The sequence below is a fragment of the Nicotiana attenuata genome, unplaced genomic scaffold (genome assembly GCF_001879085.1).
Source record: "Nicotiana attenuata strain UT unplaced genomic scaffold, NIATTr2, whole genome shotgun sequence".
Taxonomy (NCBI): Eukaryota; Viridiplantae; Streptophyta; class Magnoliopsida; order Solanales; family Solanaceae; genus Nicotiana; species Nicotiana attenuata.
The window spans coordinates 305,534-325,060 of record NW_017671098.1 but is presented as its reverse complement, the minus strand read 5'-3'; the positions used below and the strand labels follow the sequence as shown (position 1 = coordinate 325,060).

Sequence of the window (19,527 nt, the reverse complement as noted above, 5' to 3'; positions counted from 1 at the left end):
TCATCAATGATTCAGCCTCCATTATGGCTTGGTCTATATCAGTGACTTGTCGGTGTTGCAACTCCTGCTTAGCCCAATTTTGCAACCCGTCCATGAAGTGGAAAAACAAGTCATCGTTGGTCAGGTTGGGGATTTGAAGCATAAGGGTAGTGAACTCCTTGACATAGTTACGTATGCTCCATGTTTGCTTCAATTCCCTGAGCTTGCGCCTTGCCTCGTACAAGACATTGTTTGGAAAGAACTGTCCCTTGAACTCGGCTTTGAACTGATCCCATGTGCTAATAGTATATAGACCTTTATCCACATCGGCCATCTTTCTTCTACACCAAAGCATGGCAGTCTCTGAGAGGTACAATACCGCAGTGTTGATCTTGGCCTCGTCATCCCTCACTTTTCCATGCCTAAAGTAGTTCTCCAAGTGCCAAAGGAAGTTTTCCACTTCTTGTGCATCACGAACACCTTTGAACACCAGGGGTTTGGGAGCCTCGATCTTGGCCTCTCTCGTCACCACAACATTGCTGGCTGCCTCGGTCACGCCAGCATTGACATGCTCCTCGAGCGAATCTATCTTTGCCTTCATAGCATCAATAGTACTCAAAGCCTCCACGAGTCTGCACTCTAAGGCAGTGATGGTTTGCCTTAGTTCCATCTCGGTGTGTGTACGTCCCTCCAAGTCATTTCGGATACTCTCAATCTCTTCAAGAGTGTGCCCCTCAAGAACGCTAAGGGTGCCTTCCACCTTCCCCATGCGATGGCCAAAGATCTCCACGGCGTCCATCCCCGCGTTCACCTTCATCACCCACTCTTTACCGAGCGAGACATCCTCGGGCAGGACCTCCACTTCATCCTTGCTCGCCTCAGTGGCAGATGGTTCTTGGGATGTAAGCCCTTCGTTTGACACAACCTCGGGTGGCACCTCCTGGCTTTTGTTGGTGGCATTCCTCTTTTTGTCACGGCCGCTCTTGCTAGCAGCATCCTGGATGACGTTGGCTTCGGTGTTGGCAACGCTAATTTCTCCGTCGTTGGCCATTCCCTTAGTTGAAACCTTAGCTCTGATACCACGTTGTCACGTCCTTAGTTATTAACTAAGTACATGTGCGGCACTTGACAACTCGCTCACGGTCTTGCACAACTTGCTCACATTCTTGCTATGCCAAGTCAGCCTTACTACACTCAAGATCGCTAAGAGAATGGAAGCAAGAACGCAAGAAAATTGTTAAAGAAAGCTTTGTATTGGAGAGAACTTGAATTGTTTGATTGATGAATTACAAATGAGTGGCCCCCTTTATATACTAGTCTCCTAGGGGCTAGTGTATAAATATTAATTATTATACAAGTCCTTGATATTTACAAGATAAGGGCTTTCTCTAGAATTCTCTACAAGCCTAAAAGATTCCAAGGATTTTCCTAGCAAATCCATAAGGATCTAGGTTCTTCCTAAGGAAATGTCCATACTTCTCTAGAATCTTCTCACAAATGCTAGCCTTCTTCTTATGTAAGCTTCCACATGGTATTAATATATGCCAAATGGCGCCTATGTGGCATGATGACATGGCAGGTCATCACATTTAGCTCTGTCAATTTATTTTCCATCGATGTTCGTGGTTTTACTATAGACTTCTTAAAAAGTTTCTCTCTCCGTTCCAATTTATGCAATTTATGCGAACCTGTTTGACTGAGTACGAAGTTTAAGAAAAAATAAGATTTTTAAAATTTGTGGTACTAAACAAGTCAAAAAGGGGCCAAATTATTTAAAAGTCACATAAATTGGAATCAGATTTTCTTATATTCTAGAAATTCCGGTGCATTGGATCTCCTTTAACCGGTTCTGCACATGCACCTGAAGAAGATGGGCAAGAGAGAAAGTAAGTCTCCATCTTGAACTACTATTTACTCTTTCTCTTAACCATCTTATGCATTTGTTTTGTTTGCTGCTCCTTCTGTCCTTGGATTTTGGTTTCATTTCAAAATTTCTATATTTTGGTTAGGTTTTCCTGGTTATTCTTTAAGTTTACTTAGTTTTTATCCGTTATTTTTTTATGGGCATGTAAACATATGATTCTATTTTTTAATCTGGAATTCTCCTTGTTACTAGTAATATTTTGAAACGGCAATTGGAGGTGGATGAACAGATGGGATTTGGAGGTGGACGAACAGGGGAAAACTTGTGATATCAAATTCTTTTGGGGCAAATTTGCAACTAAAATTACTTCTATGTAATACATGTATGTATATGTTCTCCTCTCCTTATCGATAGATTCTAGAATCCACTCCAGAGCTCTACTCTCTCTGCATTTTGCTTCCTTTGTTGCTCAGCTTCTGGCCATTGCTATGGGTCATCTTTTTCAGATTTCTCTGGGTCGAGTTTGTCTTTCGTGTTTTTGTATTTTCGAGTTGCGCTAAGTTTTTTTTCTTTTTTCTTTTTATTCTTTATTTATCGCACACTACCTATTTTCCGTTATTGGTTGGAATATATGCATTTTGTATACCTCTTTGTGTGTGTTTTTTTACTTGACATTCTTCAATTGTTTAAGAGAATATTTTTCTTAATGCATGTCGATTTTTATTTTATTTTTCCATGTTTAATTTCCTGCTTGTGTTACTTTTGAAAAGTTTGGTTGTGAGTTATGCAATTCAATTTTTGTAATAACCTGAAGTATCAAAATTGTTGTTGCGAGATTGGGTCTATTCATTTGCTCTATATTTGACTTTTAAATTGTTCTTCTCCAACTTTACTACTTTTATATACATTTCTTTCCTGACGATATATGTATATATGAAAACTTTTACTTTTATAATGTTCTCTATCTGTACATGCTGTATTTTATTATCAGTGACAACTTCCATCAATATGACTTCTTGCTTTCCTTTTACTTTACTTTTCCAGCTATTTGATCTTTTCGTTGTTTACTTAACATGGTGGATTTAGACTACAACCACGATGCAACTAAGGCACTCGATGTTATGCCTGCAACAACTTAACAATTTAACAATTTGATTGGTCAGTGAAATTGTAAAACAAGTGAAAAGGATACATCCCTTGAAAAGGATACATGCTCTAATGTCATATTGAATCTGCCAATGACCAAGAAATAAGAAATTCATGACGATTCCATTGTGCATAAGCTTCAGTTTTACTTTTTGTTTTAAGATTCTTATCTCCTAAAGAATTCTTCCCAAAGATTTGATTCTAAGTTTTCAATATCTTTTGAGGGAAACATAGTCAATTTCTGGTTCTTTGATTGTTTTTTGCGTATTACTTTTGAAGTAGAGCTTTTTGTTTGAATTCATAGAAAAAAATGTTGTGTGGTTATACAAGTACTTAAGTCTAAAATGGTTGGTTAAAGTATATTTGTATCTGTACCTTTTATATCCTATGTGTGATTCCCGTGGCTTTGATAAATGGTTGTTAACTCTTCATGTTCGAAGAAAAGTTCCACCTATTTGTGTTAAGCACTAATAAACTTAATTAAAAATAGTTAATTTACTAATAAAATTAATTAGAAATATTTAATTTTATAGTGTTAAGTATAAGAATGATTCTTCCCTTTTCCATGTTAACAATTTTCATGTACCAACAAGCCTTGGAAGCATTAAAGTGCCTCAGTCCCATGTTTGAGTTTCTCTTTTCAGCAATGAAGCAGTAAGTAAGTTACAAGAGGAACAAAAGCGTAGATTGGAGAGAAACACATAAATCCAATCATACAGGTTCATATTTGTTTGGTTAAATGCAGACATTTTGATTAATCAGGTTTGGCTTTGATAAATAAAAAATTTAGATTGATGAAATACTTTTGATATAATTTTATATATATAAGTGAGAGCAGGGTGTACGAACACTGCATTAAATTATTGTACACATAGTAATCGAGATTATACTGTGGATTTGGACCTTTGTCATTGGTGATTGAATTTATTTATCCCTTGGCGGGTACAAGCGATTCTAATTAAGTTGCAGCCATATATTTCTCTTCCTTGGGACGACACATGTCTACTTATTTGGGACATCTGGCCGACACTTCTCCTCTATTTCCTGATCTCTTTCTTTCTTCTTACTCTATGGTTTCTGTTTCTGTTACTTTTCTCTCAGAAAAAGAGTTGCTACATGCTGTTTATTCTCTCAAGTTTTTCTCCGTGTTCCTAAAACATTCAATATGCGCAGGATGTTGGGCCCGTGCTCAGCACGGGCATACAATTCTAGTATATATATTACATCTGAGAGTTAATTGGCTAATAAGCCCTTCACGTCCCCTCCGTTAGACTGAGGTCTTTTTATTCAACAGCTAGATAGTAACAGTCTTTCGATTCGGTTACTCAAAGGTAGGGGGTGTTCGTATTTAGATATTTCGATTTTGTATTTTTGGTATTCGATTTTTTAAAATGCTATATCAATACCATGCATAATTAAATTCGGTATGGTTCGATTTTTCTCCTTTCGGTTTCGATTTAGGTTTATTCGGTTCGGTAACTTCGGTTTGAATACTAACTAGTGCTTAGCGTTGTAGGCTATAATATACTTAATTAAAGTACTCAAAAGTACAAAACTAAAAACCTTTGTGGATAATATTTGTCCAAAACCAGGAAATATCAACCCAGAGAGAGAAAACTATACATAAAGGAATAAATTTGATCATTAGAAATGTCTTGTTACTTTCTTAGAATTAATTGATGAACTTAGAGACTAAATGGAAGTAAAATTTTAGATTGTTTATATTTATGGTATAATTAATAATATGTGTATGTATAATATGTGTATGTTATGATATAATACATATTTCAGTACGATATCGGTATTTCAATATTTTATTTTAAAATACCAAATACCATACCTAATACCATTTTTTTTTTAAAACTTAAACCAAATACCATACCGAATACTATAATAACAAATACCAAATACCAAAATTTTCAGTTTCAGTACGGTAATTCAATATTTACCAAATTATGCAAAACCCTGCTCAAAGGGAGGGTAAATTTAAATGCGTAGTTTTTATGGCGAAGGAGTGTTCTTCGTCATTTTTCATTTATTTTATGGGTTCTTTGCAGCTAAACTTTATTACTTTAATTTATACAGGATATTTGAAAAAATGTGTGTGTTGGAGGAATAAAAAAGAAGGGCTTCAAATTGCAATCACAATTACAAAGAGGGCAAATGGTAACGGAAGCAGCAGCACCAGCTAAGCCTTCCATTAAGGGGGGGGGGGGGGGGTGACACAGATAGCAATTTTTAAGCTATTATTTAGAGTTTAGCCAGTATTTATTTTATTTTTAAAATTAAATTAAAAATCTTAACTTCAGAATTTGTGTCCTTAAAATGTGAGTTGAAAAATTGAACACATGACACACTTACTAATTTCTAAATAGCAGCTCTCTAGAATGAGTACATGGTGTCATTTCTTCCATTTAAGTGTCAATTATAAAGTGGGCCCAAAATATAGGCTGCTAAGCTTATTAAAAAAAGGGAAAATACCATTTATGTCCATTTATAAGTAGCTTATTATAAAAATTGGCCAATTCATGAAATATTACTAATATTAGTCACTTAGCTATTTGTAGCCAAAAAAGTCAAATATTTATTTTCTTTTGAGCGAGTGTTATTAGAATAGATTGGATACATCTTAAGAAGCTTGAATCTCAGATTTGGTGAACTTTTGAGGTGGTTTGAAAATTCGAAGTAGAAGATGAACATGAAAAAAGGCATGTGTATCACACTATGTATCACTTGTGTATCAGATATGTATTATACTTGTATCAAATGTGTATCATATGTATATATATCCATGTATACCTGCGTGTGTGATACATGCGTGATACAAGTGTCGCAGAAGAACTTTTTGAACTCGATTTTAACTACGAATTTTGATACTAATTCAGTCCAAATCACCTCCAATCTTCCTCGAATTTTATATATTGACTCGTCTATATGTTTTCAATGAATCTCAACCATACCCATTGAAAAAATTCCTTTTTGTTTAGATTTTTGGAATCTTGTATATTTCTTTTTTGTATTTCATCACCTTATTTGCTACCTCATCCATGAATTTTCCTTTCCGTCTTGCATCTAATGTTTCTAATTGTGCTTAAAAATATGGAAGGAGATCTTTGTGTGTGATTCTTTGAGAGAAAGAACTTTATTTCTTTGGGTATTTAATTGATATGTGCTTGATTAGTTTTAGTAAGTCTATGATTAACGGCTATAAATTGGTAAGTTGGGACTTTTTTGGGTCATTTCTGTAAGATTTCCTTAAAAAGTGCACTTTACGGGGATTGATCTTGACGGAATGTTCCCTCTTTTTTTTACGGTCTTAGCAAAATATCCCAACTTTTTTTTACTTAAACACCATAGTTCTTCAATATTCCAAAGCTTAAAGTTCTTGTTTGGCAGTATAAAGTGAAGAGTAATAATCCATTATTGTTAAAAACATTTGAATGTTATAATTTATGCTTAGATTTTTAGCTCAAACTTTGATTTATTGATTTACTGTAAAAATTTCAATACTATATTATTGGACCTTAAAAATATTGAAAAATACAAAATAGGCCTTTTTGATTTGGTGTTATTTGAATAAATTGCTGATTATGATTTGTGCGCGGGTAGTTGGAAGCTTCGTTTCAAATTTAAGACCATTTGGAGCAAAATTGGGGTGTTTTGATCGTAATTGAAGTTGTAAATTCAAAGAACACTTTGTTAAAATAACAAAAAAAAAAAAAATGCTAATCGAGTAGACTTTGATGAACAACTTAATAGATAGTTGGAGTAAACATAGCATAAACTCCAGCAATCCGAAAGAAAAAATTCTATGAAGAATAAAATCATGTTAATCTGGCAGATTTTGTTGAACAATTTAACAAATAAGTAGAGTAAATATAGCTTAGACTCTATCAATCATGTAGGAAAATACCGAAGAGCGATAACTGTGTATGGGTCAGGTTATTTTTTAAATATCACAAATATCGGAGACATTCCGCTAAGACCAATCCTGAGGCCATTTCTGTCAATCGCCCAAGCTTATTTGGTCGGAATAATGATACTGTACAAATAATAGTCGAAACATATATAAATATACATTTGGTATCATATATAAATAATTTTTGGCGCGGACTAAAAGTGATAATAGCCCTATTTGGTCCGCTTCATTTTACTGACCCGAATCATCAAATTAGAAAGGAAAGAGGGGTGATTTTTAAAAATAGCCAGATTTACAACCGGTCGTTCAAAAATAGCCCAATTTCAAAAGTAATCGAAATTTAGCCATTTTTTATGTAAATATAAATCTGAGCGAAAACACTGTTCAAAACTCGGAAAATACTCCAGTATATTATGCTGGAGTTCCAGCATAAGTATACTTGAACTCCAGCATATTATACTGGAGTTCCAGGATAGTGGAGTTCCGGCATAAATACACTAGAACTCCAGCATAATATACTGGAGTTCCAGCAAGTATAATGGTCCACTATAATATACTGGAGTTTGGAGCACCAGTGCTCCAGTCTCCAGTATATTATACTGGAGCCATCAAAGTATACCGGTCCAGCATAATATGCTGGAGTTCATACACAAGTGCACCGAAACTCCAGTATATTATGCTGGACCGGTCTCTATTGCAGCAAAACGGTGGCTATTTTTCATTGACTTGGTAAACGCTGGCTATTTTTGATTGACCAGTCCGAAAACTGGCTATACCATGAAATTTTGGCAGAAAAAAGGGAAAGAAGAGAGTGAGCGCTGGTTGAGACTGCCATTTTCCAGACAAAAAAACGAAGATACTACAAGTTGAGTGCTTTGCTGAAATTCCCATTTCATTTGCTACTTAATACTTTCCAAAATAAGGTTTTCACTAACTTTTTCTTTTTGCGTATTAAGTAGTATTTTCGTTTTAGGGAGACCAAGATATGTTTATTAGAAGAATTTGGAATGCGAATACTGAAACAAACCTAAACTTGATGCGGCAAATGAGAAGAACATTCTCAGTTTCAAGTCAAAGTGCAGTTGATTTGGCTTCAAAAGATGCACAACTCAGGGTCTTCATTGTTGCCGGCGAGGTTTCTGGTGATACCATTGGTTCCCGTGTCATGAATTCTCTAGAAAAGCTTTCTCCTTTGCCTGTCCGTTTTGCTAATTATTAGTAATATTTTTAAAATTATAATTGAAACTTGAAATTATTAATATGCTTTCACTAGTCAAAAGTTGCAGCAGCTATAATTAAGTCAAGTTGTCAACTCCTTTAATTATCATTATTCTTTCTGTGGTGTGTATGTTTATCTGGAAGATGATGTGTAAGCAGGGGTTGAATACTCTGTTCCCAATAGAGGATATTGCAGTAATGGGCATATGGGAGTTGCTGCCATATCTTAATCAATTTAGAGTATGAATTATTTTGAATTTTCTGCATACTAAAAATCAAGTTATAGTTTTTCCAAGTAAAAATTAATAATTATCCATGCATGAAATTTGGACCTTATTTGAATTTTAAAATGACAGGTTAGGCTGAAACAAACTATAGAAGCAGCTCTTTCTTTTAGGCCTCATGTCGTACTCACTGTGGACTCTAAAGGATTCTCCTTCCGTTTCTTAAAGCATTTGAGGGGTAATGCTCTGTAGCTTTTGTGAGTTCGAAAGAGATTTCTCTCGTTTTCCTTGTGCACTGGAAATACTTTTTGCAGCTACGTCTGCTCAGCAGGGGATGGTTAGCCCTTTGCACTTCCATTATGTATCACCGTCATTTTGGGCTTGGAAAGGTGGTGAAGCAAGACTAAAAGGACTTCTTCAGTTTGTGGATCATGTGTTATGCATTCTTCCGTTTGAGGCAGAAGTCTGTAGATCAAACGGCCTAGCAGCAACCTTTGTTGGTCATCCCACCCTTGAAGATATTTCGGACTTCCAGGTAAATCAGTATTTTGATTTGTGTTTTATTCTACATTTGGTACATGAAAGACTTCGTCATTCAAATAGTGCCTTCATATACCAGTGTCTGGATTTTTAGCTTTTGAGCATGCAGATATTCTTTCTTTCCAAGAAACAATTTACGAAGTGATGATTTCATTAGTGTGATAAAATTTCTTTCCTTCAAGAAACTATCCACTAAGAATTTCTGTGCAATTTCCTGGTGGGATCGAGTGATTCCTTGATAATGCTGTCGTCACGTTAAAGTATTGTTTTTAACTTTTGAAATTGCAATTTTTTTGTCTTGTCAATTAACAACCCACCTAATCAATCATTTATATACACTGATGAATCCCACCAGGGGAACAAAGAGAAGAGAAATGCTAAGAAATATGAACAAGTGGGGAATAAAGTTATTCTACCAATGCAACAGTGAAATTATAATTTTATATAGTGTAATGGCGTAATGTTGTCTAATATTCAATTTTAGTTGAAGGATGCCACAGAAAGAAGATACAGAATTCAAGGAAATGCTGAAGCATTTCTAACTGATCATGGAATATCATCAGGTATGTTAACTTGTACTAATATATTGTGAGAAAGTATATGATGCATCATAATAGATTATATATGTGCATAGTATAGCCAAGTTTCATACCCGTGATGAAAGTACTATGGTGTGAAAAAATTTCAATTTGTATGAACAATATATATTTTCTATACCATTTCAAAAAGAAAATATTATTTCTATGCTTTTGCTGTAATTTGTTGGTTATCTAACGATGCAAGATTGTGTTCTCTGTATTTACTTCCAATCTGTCAAAATCTCTGTGTCTCCTTCTCAGTGGCTTACTGAAAAGAAGAGAGGATATTATTACCTTTTATCGGTTGACTGTGCTATTCTATCAATTTTGTTTCTCCTTGCCAACTTTCTAATTGTGTTGTTAGCTTAATTTGAAGGATCCCCAGTCATTTCCTTGCTTCCTGGAAGTAGATTACAGGAGGTTACTCGAATGTTCCCCATATTCTCAAGCACTTTGGAACATTTGAAAGGTTCATTTCCGGACTTGGTAACAGCAGTTCATGTGGCACCTAATCAACATGTGGAAGACTACATTGATAAAACTGTTTGTAAGTGGCCATCTGTTGTATTGGTTCCTGGAGGATCACACCAGATTAAATACAATTCATTTAGTGTAAGGCCTCGACTCTTGTATCTTTACATTTTGAAGTGATGTAGCTTGGACTAGAATTATGCTCCTATTCCGGCTGTGAACTTTTGGGGAATAGGAAGAGGTTTCAATGCTCATTATTCTGGAAGAATTAACTGTTTTGGGACATACTGTGGTCGAAGTGACTCAATGAATTGGAAAAAGAGTGTAACTGGAAATGGAGCAAGTCCCTTGACGGTATTTTTAAGGTACAGACCTCGATGAATGTGCCTTGCAATGGATAATTAGCATCTATGAAGGGGAGCCTTGGAGCGATGATAAAGTTGTCTCCGTGTGTCCTATAGGTCATGGGTTCAAGCCGTGGAAGCGCCACTAATGCTTGCATTAGGGTAAGCTGACTACATCACACCCCTTAGGGTGCGGTGCGGCCCTTCCCGGACACTGCGTGAATGCGAGATGTTTTGTGTACCGGGCTTCCCTTTTTTATCTTTTATTTGTATTTAATTGTTCCTCATAATGTTGGGAGTTTGATACATCGTGAGTAGGAAAGAGCCAGACACTTGGTCTGGATCTTGTGGATCTCATTTCCAAGGATGAAAACCGAGTCGTTGCTACTAGAGGTTGCCAATTGGCTACCATGTTTTCTACTTCTAGTTTTGTTCTTGATAATAGATGGTATATCCTTTAAGCTCCTGGCTGATTTGCTGAAGTTATTTATTAATCAAGAACGAGTAAATGGTACTTTATGCTTGTTACGAGTTTCTTTCAAATTGTTCATTTTTTTCCCAGTTATTCAAGACTTTTTATGTGGATTTGATACTAGGCAAGCTATAGTTATGTTTTTAAGTGCCAGCAGTAACTCCAAGATCTGTTTCAGAAAATCTTTGTTTTATCCAAAAGACTCTTCCTAAATATAGTTATTAGTATTTGCATTTTATGTGAATTGTGTGCTTTGCACTTTGTCACTATAATTAGTTTTTCCTTTTTATCCAATTTTTTATCATAAAGTGAAACTTTAATGTATTTTTTTTTAAAATTATTGAGGGGGATATACATGGCCTATGGCCCACAATTTTTCTGCTGTTAAATCATCTTTGCGTAAAGAAGTAACATACCTATGAATGACTAAATCAATATGGAGATAATTCTCAGTTCTTTACTTTTCTGGTTCATGATTCATGAATATATTAAGTTGCCTCATGTTTCAAGGTGGATGCGGTAACATGAACTGTGCTTCTGCAGGCAAGCAGTGTAGCACTATGTACTTCTGGTACAGTTGCGATGGAAGTGCAGCTTGCAAGACTGCCATGTGTTGTTGCGTATCGAGCCCATCTCCTGACAGAATTAGTTATACGATACAAAGCTATTATACCATACATCTCTCTTCCTAATATTCTTTTGGATTCAGCTATAATCCCTGAAGCTCTATTTCAAGATTGCACTCCTTCAAAATTTGCGTCATTACTCAAGTAAGCTTCGACTAAATGATCCTTGTCCCTTGTAGTTTTGTTGTTTTCTGGTTGTCAAAAGTAAACCAAACCAATCAAGAAAAAAGAACAACAGAGAGCAGCATTTGTCTGCCTCTGTTTGCGTAAGAGTACATGCAATAAATCTTTAAAAACGGCTTAAATATGAATTGGGAATCTTAAAATCACAGGGATTTAATACTTGATGACAACCTTCGAGAAAAACAAATTAATGCTGCTGAAGAGGTTATTGAGCTGCTAAGACCTCCAAAGATGAACATTAGTTGCTCAACCAAGGGGGAGATGAGCGTTCCACTTTCTGATTGTACACCAAGTATGGTCGCAGCATATGCAATATTGTATTCTCGGAATAAGCTGGAATAATGTGATTCGTGAAAATTCAAGCAGTTGCTGTGAGCAAAGTTGAGATAAGATGCAGCTAGAGAGTTTTGAAGAAAATCTGTTTGGAAGTCAGCAACTGTATAGCAGTTGGATAATTTCTATTTATTTTGTTAGTTGATTTCCATATTTAGTTTCACTTGCATAGAGCTTCAACCTATGAGAAGCTCAAGTTATATCTGCAAGCTGTGTAATGTAGTTAATGAAAAATTTTCCCCTCTCGTGGAAATCGTCCTTCTTTCTCTTCCTCTCTCAGATTAAGGATTGTAACAGCTGTGTTGCATTGGATTCATGAAGTGAGAAGTCAAAAGGAGATCAGAAATATTTCTAGGAGATTTATCTGAAGTATGAGCGGCTCTTTGTGGAGGGCACGAAAAGAGGTAGAGGGCGGCTTAAGAAGTATTGAGGAGAGATGATCTGGCAGGATATGGCGAGGCTTCATATTTCCAAGGACACGATACTTGATAGGAAGATGTGGAGGTCGAGTATTAGAGTTCTAGGTTAGAAGTTACTTGATTCTTGCCTTACTTCGTACCTTTGTCAGACTAGGCTGGTAGGGTTTTTGTCTAAGACAGATAGTGGCAACGTTGTGTCTTACTATTTCGCTTTTCAGTGCAGGACCTATTTACTAGCTATCGTTTTTGCTTTGCTTTGCATCTTTCTTCCGGATTTCGTGTTGTTCCTATTTTTCTATGATTTCAATGGTGATACTAATATTGTCTCTTTTTGTCTTTTTTGTTTTCTTGAGCCGAGGGTCTTTCGAAAACAACCTCTCTACCCCTTCGGGGTAGTGGTAAGGTCTGCGTACACACTACCCTTCCTAAACTCCACTAGTAGGATTTTACTGGGTTGTTGTTGTTGTCTGAAGTATCCTAGGATTTGAATCTAGGATTTGAACCAAATGGGGTTCTAGTGGTTGAACTATTCAAATATATTTGTTAAGTGTATGCGTGGTGAATTGGTGATACATGCTCTTTACCTGAGTGCTTTACTAATTCTTGGTGATGTAAACTAGTCTCCGTCTCTAGTGCTTTATAAAAAAATAAAACTATATTTATATCATGAACTTGTTGCTGCCCTTCCTTTTATCTTTTCCTAAGCCGATGGTCTTTCGGAAACAGCCTCTCTGCTTTCTTGAGTTCAAACCTTGAAGATATGGATTTTGGCAGTTTTTCGCAGTCAGATCCTTTTTCAGGTGCACCAGGTAAAGAGGATGTTTCTGCGGAAGTGAATGACAATATTTTGGAAGTTCCTACCATATTCAGGTGTGTGCATATTTTTATTATTTTTGTAATATGGCTGATTTAGGAGGACTTCTTTTGATTAGTGGAGATTCCGAGGAACATAGGCATCAAATAGTGGTCTTATACTATGGTTGGGGCAAAAAGTGGAGGGGCTGGAGGATCGGCAGGAAATCTGGGGATTAAGGTTATTTCCCTTGTTTAAGAGTAAGGCAGGTGAAGTAAATTTAGAGGGGTCAGAATACCCCTCCACATAAGATTTTCCGATTGGACAGAAAGGAAGAAATAATTTGGATTTATTTCCTTCTATACCAAATGATTGGAAGTAAATTATCAAAATCTTACCTTGGCTTTCACCCTCCCTCTCCCCTTCCTGGAGCCAAACATAGAGCTAAGGTAGAAATGGAGGGATTAGATCTTAACATAATGAAAATCACATAATACGAGGCAAATAAAAAGCAATCGAAAAGAAAGGAGAATCTGGAAGAACGCAGGCTTCAACCATGGCTTTTGAAAGTAAAATAAACGAATTAAATAAAAATAAGTATCACAGAATATAAAATATTTGTGAAATGGGAAAAAGAATCAAAAAGTATGAGGAAGGAGCAATGGAAGAAAAGAATATAGGAAAAATAATGCAGTATCCGCTGAAAGTTCCTTGGAGAAGGTAAGGGTACAATAAGCTTATGACAGTTTTGAAGTTTTGTTGGTTCAACTTTGTATAAAATTCAACTTTGTGCAAATTTGAGACAGAAGAAAATAGGAACTGACTATTGATTGGTAACTGTCTTTCATCCTGGAGGTGCAAGGTCCGATTCTCACTAGACTCCTCTTCCCCTTTCACCTACCCTGTGCCTCCCTCACCTGAAAACAAGAAATTCAGAGAAATGGAAAAAAGATACGAACGTGTTCACTAAAGGGTTTTACATTTTGTAATGACTTGGAGGTTGAAAGGTAGAAGTTTCTAGAAGAGGAGGATTACATGGGCTCTTTTGGAGCTGAGAGAGGAAATTATTTCCGTCTTCCCAGGATGAGAGTTACATGTTTCCTCCCAGAGAGGTAAACTCACAACAATAACCAAAACGATGACTCAAATCCAACCTAGTTTTGGGAAAAAAAAATCAAGAGATATTATAGATATTTCCAGGGTGATTGACTCGAATCTCGATAGATCTTTATTACCTATTTATCCAACTATCTTCCTTGAGTAAATAACAAGTAGCTCTGTTGATTAATTGATGCTAAACCTTACATTGATTTTCTTTTTTATTCTAGAGATTTCATGAGAGCAAAGCAACTCAACCCTGCTCACCCCAAAAAAAGCAACAAAAAAAGAAAAAAAAATGATACTTTCTGAATTCGCTCTGTATCTATTGAGCCATTTAGCTATATATAATGGCTGACAATTGATATCGTTGAAGCTTATGTTATATAAAGATATCTAGACTTAACATTTCTAGTGGAAGAGGTCCCATTACGACCTTAAGTGAAGAATAAGAAATACTTAGGAGGCAATACTTGGAGAGGTTGCCATGTTAAATCATGATTGTATTTTTGTTTTTTTGTCATTGAACTGTTAACTTCCTAATTATAAGTTCAATCAACAATTTCTTACATTTCATTTGACATATTTTAGTGCCGTTGATAGCCGAAGCAAGGTTGGTGATGCTTCAGAGAATACAGACATTCGTGGTGAATCAAATCCATCAAAGAATAATATGGATATAGAAGGTATAATGTCGCAGATGCATGATCTTTCTTTTATGCTCGAGACCAATCTATCCATTCCCTCGAAATCCAACAATTCTCTTCTCAGGGATTTTGTTCACTTGGTTAGCCTTCAAGATTTTTGTAATCAGGTCGATCCTGTTCATGTATTTTATTGTAAGAGAATATGATTACTTTTGTAATTTTCTATCTTAAATTTCTTGAATGGGTGCGAAGGAGTAACACATATTATTATGTTGTAACTGAAGAGAGAAGAAGAGTCCTGTTTCTTTTTAGATTAGAGGTAAACAAATCACATCCCTAGAGTAGCTTTCTGATTTGCTATGTTAGTTTGAGATGAACCACTTTATGACATACGCATAGGAAGATATATAAAGATTAGACCGTGTTCTCATTTTCAAAAAAAGATTAGATTGTGTTGTTACAATGATTTTATTATTGGCATACGATTGGAAACCACCTGAATGAATGTCTTAGCTTGAAACAAATGAGACAAACTTGGTTTGGATGTTCACAATGTTCCTTTCTGCATCAAACTTATCGTGATACTATTATGTTCATTAATCATATCCATAGTTTTTTCTACTCTATGTGTAGGCCAGATATTAAGATTAATAGAAAATCGGGATTTAATAAGGTTAATTACAGATTCAAGCTTGAGGGAGAAGGGATATGTGTCGATCCAATATCTCTTTTTGGCACTTTAAATAAGTCAAATGAAAATGGCTGAAAGGGGTCTTTAGATTTAATCCATTGGGTGATACTTTCTCCACATATAGCCGTCTGCATAGGAAAGACATTTTAATTGCAGTAATCATAAGAATATTACCTTTATCTCTTCCTTAAACGATTCACTTATTTAGCACTAAGCGCAGATTTAGGAAAAACTACCAGCAAAGACAAAACTAGTTTTAACAAAGCTATATTATGCAAGAAGCATTTCCTGTTGAATTGTTAACTCAAAAACATTTTATCCCTCATTTGGAATCTAAGAAGTTCCTTTAGAACAAGTTCAGTTCTTCCCTAGTCTATTGAATTGTTGTATCCATGTTTACAATCTTATTACTGTCTTGATCAGCGCATTATATGGACATATAGCTGCTGCAACATCGTTGAAGTTTCGGGGTCATCCTGCTAAGGCATATGCAGAACAAGTAAGTATACACATGAAGTTGTATCGACAACAATACCCAGTGTGATCCCACAAGTGGGGTTTGGAGAATGTACGCAAATCTTACATCTACCTTGAGGGATAGAAAGGCTGTTTTCGGTAGACCCTCAGATCTATCAAGTTGTATCAGTAATTGGAAAAGATCAATATAGGCTGATATTCTAATAGTAGAAATGCTTTAGAAGATGCATCATGTTTATTAGTGTGTAAATAGGAGGAGAGAAGATGAACTCACACGAAGCATGTCCATAAAGGTGTTGTCAAATAGCTGACAAGGAATTTGGCTTCTGAATGCATCAGATGGCCTGCATTATGAAAGTGGATCAAACAACAAATTCAAAGAGAAATATAACAGAAAAATCACAAATTATGAAACCTGAGCAGCAGGGACAAAGATGTTTACCCGACGAACCTTGATACTTGTGAAAGACACAGATAAGATTGTATCACATATCTTAGCAGCAGTATACAGGGTTTTTGAGAAAGTTTCTGTACTACTCGATGCAAGACCTGTACTATTGAGTAAAACCGTTCAAGCACAGCAATAGCTTAGTCCTTCCTCTTGCATCAAAATCTTCATAACTATGAGTGTTGCAACCTGTGCGGACATAGAACGTTATACTTTGATGCACGAATCAACATATCGCCACAAACCAGTAAAGTTAATACGAAACACAATTTGTAAGGCAGAGTGGAAAATCAGGACTTCGCGAACATATCTGAAGCATCCTTTTCTCCCTTTCCCTATGCAACAGCAATCAAGCTTATACAAGCCAAAACAAGATATTGAATAGATACAATCTTGTCCAGTGTTATCAAAGGCGAAAAGCGCAAAAAAGCTCTAAGGTGTGTTACTGTTAGGGCTTTAAGCGCAAAGTGAAAATAAAGTGTAGGCTTTAAGGAAGAAAGGCGCAAATGGAGAAAAACTACGAATATAAATATGTAGTGCAAGACTAATATGGAGAAAGAAATTGAAGAAAATTTAGGATAAAGTGAAATATCAATTGTTTAATGTCTGCTCTTCCAGATTACGCTCATTAACAAGAAAAAGTATGCCTTAGAGCCTTGGTGAAAATACTGAAGCGCCTGCTAAGCGAGACGAAACGCTCAATATGTTTTGAGCCTCGCTTCAGGGCTTAAGTGCGCCTTTGATAACACTAATCCTGTCTGAAATATATTATCCTAGTTGTAACCTAATAATTCAACATCGAAAACAAAAAAGGAATAGAATCAATATGTAGCAGGCTAACCGTACGCGACAATTCATCACCTAGATCCATGCAATGCAGGCACAAAGGAACCAGTTCTGTTTCCAGGAAAAAATAAAGGATCTCACCACCGTATGGATCATCAAACTGCATTAGCAAGCAAAATTCAGAATCAAATAATGCTATAAATGTATTATCAGTGGTCTAATTACCAATATGAAATGCCATATATAGCATTGTGAATAAATGATTCAAGAAATGCAGATGGATACCTCAAGAAGAAAATACAGATACTTGATTTAAGAATGATTATCAGGTAGCCATCAGCCGTAACTAATACTTACACTATGTCTAGTTAAGGCATATGTAAACAGTAAAGTAGTGTTAACTACCGAACATCCAGTCTTGAAGAAAATTGAAAAAAAACAAATGCATGAAATGAATGAGCGACAACAATGGAGAGGGCACGCGTGTATTTGTTCAAATGGAAGAATACCTTTGTTAGGGAACCGATAACACCCAAGCTGGTGAGCCTGATAAACTCCAAAGGCTTGTCATTTCCATTTTTTCCATTGGTCTTGAGAAATGGGTAAAAATAAAATGGTATTTTAGCTGCAAAGAATAGTTACTAGAAGAGTTAAACTGTGTTTCTCAACAATAGGAAAACCAATTGTAATTCAGGCTGCAATTACTCCAGCATTCCCATCAAAAGAGAAGAGGGGGAGGGGGAGGGGAATGCAGAGCGATACGAAAAATTAGAGTTGGAGGAAACTAGAGCATTAAAAGGATATATGATTTGCAAAAGTTTCACAAGCATGATCTGCACGTTTCACCACAAAAATGATAATGGAATGAACATATTCCATTTGTGTTGGGACAAAATTAGAATCACAGTTTATAGAAATAGAAACTTTCTTTTGAATGATTATACAGATGAAACACAAGAATAGAATGAAAACGGACTACAGCTGGTAGAATTTGTACTTCTACTCGTTTAGACGCTGGCAGGAATAGAGAAGGAAGATATGCCAATAGATGTGGATAAATTTATTTAACTCTAGAAGGTTATTGAAAGGGTAAAATAGATAATGTAATACGATCATTTTGAAACTGTAAAGTACCTGAATCTTCCCATGCTCATACACTTGCAGCAATTTGGTTCACTTTTTACAAGTAGTTCAGCATATATAGGTTTAAATTTGTATCATTTCAAGAACTGACATTATTACCTTTTATGAGCTCCCTTCTTGTTTCTTGGTGATTTCCCATACACTGTAGAATATAACCATAAAACAGTAAGGTGGATGCATATCATGAAGTGGTGTCAAAAATACGTTATGTCATGATATCAGCAAATTCATTTCATGACCTATCGACTGAACATTAAGATAATCTTGTGGCCATGAAAAAGATATTACTATCTTATCTGATATTACTCAGCTGAACTTAAAAGGGCAGTCCGTTACACTAAATTTGGACGGACCACAAGGGTCTTTGTACGCAGCGTTACACTGCAAGAGACTGTTTCGAACCCGTAACCTCCTGGTCACATGGCAACAACTACTCGGCTGAACTTATTTAAAAAAAAACTTAAGGGTATCTCTGCTGCGTTCACTTGAGGGCTAGAAGCCAAGAAAAATAAAGACATCACATCTCTGATTGACAATTGCAGCATAAAGCACATTGATCACCAAATCAAACACATAATTTAGTATTGCATTTCTGACCTGAAACAAAGCAAGGGCATTACACACTCGAGTTAACTCCTTAATAGATACCGTTGAGGTTGACAACTTCGGGTACACTGCTATCACTTCCTGAAATTAACAGGTATTCACAACTAAGTATAATTGCAGATTAAAACGTATTCTTCTAATCAATTAAAGAAAATTCATTTACACTTGCTGGTTGGTGGAAAATTATAACTCAAAAGAAAAATAAAATTAATATGCACAATCATCTATTTATCTATTATGAAAATGATGGGTTCAACTTAAAACTTATATATTCATTATCCAACTGAAGTTAGGTAGATGAGTGAAAATTCGAAAGAGGTATATTATATTATATACCTGTACAAGTATGAAGACTGCATTGAAGGTGTTCCACAACAGCAAAGGTAGCTCTGTGCATGTGTCTCGCTTCTGAAATAATAGGAAATATTTAATTACCCAAACTTAGATATATGTCACAGTGGATTCTGGGTATAGGGTAGGTAATGTGTACACAATATTTTCTAGCACTTTCACATAAATCCT

General features: G+C 35.7%; 1 protein-coding gene and 1 long non-coding RNA gene across 12 annotated transcripts; one reads left to right on the top strand and one right to left on the bottom strand.

Annotated features, from left to right (window-relative positions):
• The first annotated feature begins 1,777 nt into the window (after positions 1 to 1,777).
• On the top strand, positions 1,778 to 15,163 carry LOC109205910 (probable lipid-A-disaccharide synthase, mitochondrial). Of its 10 annotated transcripts, none has more exons than XM_019368672.1 (10): positions 1,778 to 1,865; positions 2,096 to 2,225; positions 3,634 to 3,708; positions 8,286 to 8,366; positions 8,483 to 8,588; positions 8,665 to 8,885; positions 9,375 to 9,453; positions 9,845 to 10,080; positions 11,299 to 11,525; positions 14,799 to 15,163. In XM_019368672.1, exons 4-10 carry the CDS (start codon positions 8,325 to 8,327, stop codon positions 15,058 to 15,060), a joined length of 1,173 nt encoding a protein of 390 aa, XP_019224217.1. In that variant the 5' UTR covers positions 1,778 to 1,865; positions 2,096 to 2,225; positions 3,634 to 3,708; positions 8,286 to 8,324; the 3' UTR covers positions 15,061 to 15,163. The 10 variants fall into 10 exon arrangements, 9 of the variants coding, with proteins under 9 accessions (XP_019224217.1, XP_019224216.1, XP_019224218.1 ...); XM_019368671.1 differs by having other exon boundaries at positions 3,583 to 3,708; XM_019368673.1 differs by lacking the exon at positions 3,634 to 3,708.
• Positions 15,164 to 15,815: 652 nt separating this feature from the next.
• On the bottom strand, positions 15,816 to 19,234 carry LOC109205907. Of its 2 annotated transcripts, none has more exons than XR_002064760.1 (7): positions 18,997 to 19,234; positions 18,499 to 18,541; positions 17,766 to 17,881; positions 17,317 to 17,416; positions 16,465 to 16,659; positions 16,297 to 16,366; positions 15,816 to 16,024 (listed from the first exon to the last, which is right to left on the bottom strand). It is a non-coding gene; the product is annotated as an uncharacterized LOC109205907 (long non-coding RNA). The 2 variants fall into 2 exon arrangements; XR_002064759.1 differs by having other exon boundaries at positions 15,816 to 16,021.
• Between the last annotated feature and the right edge of the window lie 293 nt (positions 19,235 to 19,527).

Excerpts from the sequence above, each read along its gene's own strand:
- LOC109205910 (XM_019368669.1), top strand. The coding sequence starts at position 8,009 with ATGCACAACTCAGGGTCTTCATTGTTGCCGGCGAGGTTTCTG. Across the intron at positions 8,589-8,664 it reads TTTCTTAAAGCATTTGAGGG|CTACGTCTGCTCAGCAGGGG; the intron begins GTAATGCTCTGT and ends TACTTTTTGCAG. Across the intron at positions 8,886-9,374 it reads AAGATATTTCGGACTTCCAG|TTGAAGGATGCCACAGAAAG; the intron begins GTAAATCAGTAT and ends ATTCAATTTTAG.